Genomic DNA, 6,000 nt, shown 5'->3' with positions numbered 1-6,000 from the left:
AAAAATAATAAAATATAGAGCTTGTTTTATCTTTGTTATTGTAGCTTTTAATGGGAAATAACTTATAATATCGTCGGTTGTTTAAAAATGGCTTCTTGTATTTCCTAACTGTATACCATGAAGAATAAATTCATTAATATCAGTCGACGATTTTTTCAGCTTACTTTATATTTTAAAATAAATTTTGTAATTGAAGTATTGACACAATCAGAATCGTCCATTTTTTTTGTTATCCACGGCTTAAGGATATAAGAAATCGCATTGCACATGTGATTATACGCCCTTTCACATCGCCCCTATTCATGTAACCCATGTAACCCATTACATAACATAATTTCAATAGTTACATATGCAATGAGTCTCCATTTATTAGTACACATAGATGACACTATACTATTACTAGTATAAATTTATAGTACTAGTACGTTAGATACGTCACAGGTTCAAAGAAACCGCCAGTATCAAGTGCATACAGTGCGTACTAAACGGGCATGTGAAAAATCTTAATGGTTGCACTTCGTGGAATGCTGTGAGAGGATTAATGGTGACAAATGGCTATTGAATAGACTAGCTGACTTTATGGGCTCATGCTGGATACACTGAAAGTTCATTGGTCTCTTAGAAATAGCGATGTTTTGGTTTTAATGCGTGTACATTTCAGAAGGGATTTTTTGGAATTAGTTTTTTGAAAATGACTGATCGATGTTGGATAATTAAGGTTGAAAATAATTAGAAGAAAGAAAACAATATTTTATAAATAATTTTCCTTTTATTGAATAAAAAGGCTACATGACTCGAAAGTAAACGAGCGTTGAAAAATAAAATTTTAAATTATTTTTTTAATACACTCGCAACTATTTTTCAAATATCAATTAAAAGCTATAGGTACATAAATAATTAAATAAAATAAATTTATAATCAAACTGAGCTACATAGCTTATAAATCAAACGCTATCTACGCGTTTTTGTCTTGTAAAGCTTACGAACGTTATCGCCCTAAGAAAAAACATCAACGCGTCTCTTTACTTAGTTTGTATAGAGCGTACATGTTTTGCGCTATGTTACATTAGATTTTTTTTACTTAGATAATAAATGTGACCATTAAATAGTAAACATATTGTTTTTAGATTTTCACTTGATGTAAATATGTACTTTAATGGAATGTTAGATGTATTCATGCTTTCAATTGAATGAACCACGATTTCAGAGTGCGTTTAAAAGTTGAATTACGGAATATATTTACTTTACTTCTATTACCATAACAGAATAATAAGATCTTATATAAGATCGTTTATACTAAGGATATTAATATATTGATTGTACTTTAAACATATTGTGTTGTTACGAAAAATAAACAACACAATTTTCTACAACATTTTTTTGTACTTAACAATACTGGACAGAAAGTCATTAAGTTCGAAAAATCAAATCAAATCAACTATAATTATTTAAATCAAACATAATTCTTTATATTAAAGCACCACCTCCGCAAAAACAGACCCTAACAAACAAAAAGTAATTCCAATACCACAAAACGTAGCATTCAATATCTGAACAACATCCTGAAAGTACTATCCCTGACATTTGTCCGCCCCACCAAGCCAACGAGGCACAGCCGCGCGACCGGCCACCACAGAGCAAGTAACATACCGGCCACTGTGGTGCGCTGACTTCCCGCGATACAACGCGTGATGCGGTAGTGAGTGAAGTGACTGTGTGTGCTATGGGCTCTTTTACGTACTTCAGCGCAGGCGCGCTGTTCACATTGGTTATATTGACAGGTGAGACAATTTGAAAATGAAACGAACGCTACTTGAAAAACGTTCGGAATTTAAACGCGTTATTTTTTAATTTTGCGTAGCTGTCACAATGTCAGGAAGGTTTATTTTTTTTATAAAAAATTATGTGTTGCCAGTATTCTTTTTAAAATAAAATTTTAATTGAGAATGGAATTAAATCAGTGTTCGATTGTAAGAAGTATGAAGTGACGTTCAAAGGCTGCGGAAATAAATTAATTGGTAGATCGATCAGGGAAAGTTAAATGTTGTTATTAGTATATCACGCATGATAAGTCAATTTGATTGATTGGTATTTTAAAGGAATTCACATTTTAATTTATCGGTTTATTTAATTTAAGATATTCACTTAATATTTAATAATTAATCGCTCCTAAAGAATCGTACAAGGAACAAAAACGAAAGGCTTATATAAGTTAGATAGTTGTAATTAATATGCATACGATTAAAGTTTAAAATAAACGTTTATAGTTGCGAATAATAAGCAGTTTTTGTTTCTAATTATTTTTTCATCAAATATAATACGCGACAAGTCGAATTTCTCATGTCAACAATGTACTTTCTTTCGCTCTTGCGTAATTTGTCTAGCGAAGTTTGGATGTTTTAATTATATTTCACCAAATCATTCTATTACAAAAACGTCTGTGCAAAAAGTCTCAGTTGTTATTATTTATGTAAATGTATGCAACGTTTGTTTATTAAAGATTGTCTGAGTTAACTTGAACCATAATGACAACGAACGAAGCCGAAATAGAAATGCTGTTTGATATTGACGTGTTATTTTCTAAACTCGTTTTTTATTTTTATTATGATCGAACTCATAAATGCGATTCGTTTCTTCTTAAGCTTTCCTCTTAATGCAATCGTTAAAAATAAAAGTATGTTTAACTGTAGTGAGGCTTTAAAGTGTATTATGGTGAGACATAATTTCTCCATTAGAAATGTACACAATGAAATATTCGCACTTTAGAGCTATAAAAAATAAAATGATACAATTTTGAATGACATTGAGAACAATGGAAGTCATAGAAAGGGATACTTGTAATTCACGTTTATTTGGAACTTTTACTAATGCCGTGCTAAACAAAACCCAATTAAGTTCGCTTATCCCATTAATTCTCTTGTCGCTTTCGTTCTATGGTCGCACAATGATAGTTATGGGAAAAATCACAGCAAAACACCTTGGTTTTCTCATGCGATTAATTAGCCAAAGTATTTTGAAACACGCACGTTAATTGTTCTATTGCAAGCGGTCAGACATTTGAAATTGATGTTGAGTAACAAGCGTTAACGTCTATTTCGGGAATGTGGTAGTTTAATGTGTATTAATAAACTGAGGTTGCTGTAAAAATAGATTTAAATTACTGTTGTAAATTTTAAAATTTCATAATTTTAGTTAGGTATAGTTTGGACGTTAACTTGCACTTAAAAACCTTATAATTTTCTTTGTATGAATGTTATATTTAAATGTAAGATTAGTTTTTTATTTAGAATAAATACCTACGATCGCAGGAAAATTTAATTCATCTCTTTATATATTTTGTAATGTTGAATTATTTTACTGATTATGCTAACTATTTCAGAATATTTAAGAATTTACATAACATAGAAAATATAATTGCATTTCATGTATTGGTTTATCCAAATAAAACTGACAATGTCGTACTAAATATGTATAAACCTTTTAAATTTATGAAATGTTAATTTTACTCTATCTAAAGTAGAGTTAGCAAACGAGCGTCTTTTCAGGTAATACCTGACTTATTTATCTTGTTAAATTTTGAAATATATACGGAAAAGTTTTAATAAGTGTGTAATGTTTTCAAAGTGATAATTATATTCAGTTATCGAAATATAAACATTCATTACACATCTTGTAAATGTCTTTAGGTCATTGCGCGATGTTTAGTCACAATATTGCTGGATGATGGATGATATTTTGCATCTTTATAATATGTAATTAATATTACTAAATAAACTAGTAGGCCGCGCCTTCTATCGCGTTGAATACTAATCTAGTGGTATAATAGAGTCGGTCGAGTAAATTAGGATTTTAAATAAGTTGAGATTATGAGGTCAATATGCATTAATATGTATATCTATACTTATTCGAATGTTTTGATGGATGGTCGTATCCAGGATGAGTTTTAGTCAATCACGCCAAAATTACTGATCGGAGCTTGATGACTTTTTTGTTGTAGTTATCAAAATAACGCATAAACTATAGAAATACTGTTGCACATAGTTTGTTCGGGCTACTGTCCGAACTACTGGTCTACCCAGGAAGATTCGCTACTTACAATATTATAATATAAGTTGACATCTAGGATATTAACAAGATCACGAGAATACTCTAAAACTTTGTAACATAACTAAGTAATAAGTATATAATGAGTAGGTACATAAAAATGTTAGATTAAAATTCCATTTTGTATTGTTTATAAATCATAAAAAATATATTTCCTTATATATTATTTAGTTTAAATATTTGAACACTTTTGTTTTCTAATCTTGTTTCCAGCCTTTGAAGGTCGAAATCAAAATTCATTATAGTTAAATATTTATTTAAATAGAATATATACATATTAATGACTTACCGAATTGGGACAAGATTTTTATAGAATATAGATGTGAATGACATTAAGTGGCTTAAGATTTTGTTCCATATGCTATTATCAACAGTAGCTAGTATTAGGTACATGCATTGATATTTATTTTGACGGTAGGTTCTCTAATCTACTCTTGAGTCAAATTATTATGAAGAATATCGACTCATAAGTTAAACAGTTCTAAGATACCATATCATCATTATCATTATCAGCCTATATTTGTCCACTGCTGGACATAGGCCTCAGTCATGGCACGCCACTGAGTCCGGTGGTTTGCTCGCTGTCGCCAGAATAAGATAGGTACCATACATTTATATTTAAATACGGTCTTCTTGTAGACACTAAATCTCTATATATTTTTCATATAAATTGACGATTTTGCATTTTTTTGGACATTCAGTGAAGTCACGGCTATTTTTACGGATATATATATATATATGCAAAATCGTCAATTTATATGAAAAATATATAGAGATTTAGTGTCTATATATATATAGATATATATAACAAAGCTGACAATATGTCAACAGTTAGACCTAATCGGGTCGTTTGTAAGCCGTTATTGTTATGCAAACGGTTTTTCAATTTGTATGTGATCGAAATCGTGGCTCGTGCGCGTGAACGCTTTCTATGATTTTGTTATTGTAAATAGTCCTTTTCCTTTCATATTCACTTTAAAAAGTTGATTGATCCCTTGATTTCATGTGAAATAAGAGAAAAGTAGTATGTGTCTTGAAATAAACTTTTGGCAAAATAAATGCTCTACATAAAAACAGTAAGTGAGTTCATAAGACATTCACACGTAGGTATACAAAAAGGAAATTCGACGAACATTGTATGGAGTGAGATAGAACAATATTTTAATGTAATAAATATATAAGTACTATTTTTCTTGTAAGAAACTTATATATATTACGCTATATATTAAGTTTTACAAAGAATCATGCATTAGCATTATTGAATTTAAGAATACGGTTTACCTCCAACCCTAATTAATTTGTTCACAATTTTGCCACATGAGTAGTTTTCTAAGACAGAAGCTATATTGTTTACTATTTGAGTAAATTTAAAGGTCATGTTTTAAAAAGGTCGTTTATTTTATAGGTATCGCAATTGAGTATAATAATTGCAGATTGAAGAAATTAAACGACATAAAATATAACAAAATATTATATTTTATCGGAAATGTATAATGAGGTTATAAATTACATATGTACTTTAAGGTCATATATAAGTACATTTAGTTTTAATTGGCATCACTCCATCTATATTATATGTCTATCGTATCGGAATGTATCGTATATACGTAAGATATAGTTCTTAGAGATATAATTTACAAATAATTGGTTCTAAAGCAAAACGAATGAAAAATGTCGGCCAAGGCTTTACTATTTCACAAGAACATTATATATTCTGTCCGTGTCCGCTGTCAGTTAGGTCTTAGAACAAAAGATCTAGGTATTCGTGACGAAACTAAATACAAATGTGTTCAATTCTTAAACTACCTTATTGATTACGAAAGCGCTTAATTGACTTCCAAGGTCATTGAATTTTTTTATCTTTTGATATCTGTATTACTTTTTATGACTATGTTT

General features: G+C 29.7%; 1 protein-coding gene across 4 annotated transcripts in view; it reads left to right on the top strand.

Annotated features, from left to right (window-relative positions):
* Window positions 1-1,622: 1,622 nt before the first annotated feature.
* Cda5 (Chitin deacetylase-like 5) overlaps window positions 1,623-6,000 on the top strand; it is a 78,050-nt gene continuing 73,672 nt past the window's right edge. For all 4 annotated transcript variants that reach the window (XM_089696072.1, XM_089696069.1, XM_089696070.1 and 1 more), the window contains exon 1: window positions 1,623-1,781. In XM_089696072.1, coding sequence (XP_089552198.1) covers window positions 1,724-1,781 — 58 coding nt within the window. In that variant the 5' untranslated portion in view covers window positions 1,623-1,723. The remainder of the gene's footprint in view (window positions 1,782-6,000) is intronic.

The sequence above is a fragment of the Colias philodice genome, chromosome 6 (assembly GCF_061535455.1).
Source record: "Colias philodice isolate Cphi_HAF_F1 chromosome 6, ilColPhil1 Martin Lab GWU primary, whole genome shotgun sequence".
NCBI classification, from domain to species: domain Eukaryota; kingdom Metazoa; phylum Arthropoda; class Insecta; order Lepidoptera; family Pieridae; genus Colias; species Colias philodice.
This window is presented reverse-complemented; position numbering and strand designations above follow the sequence as displayed.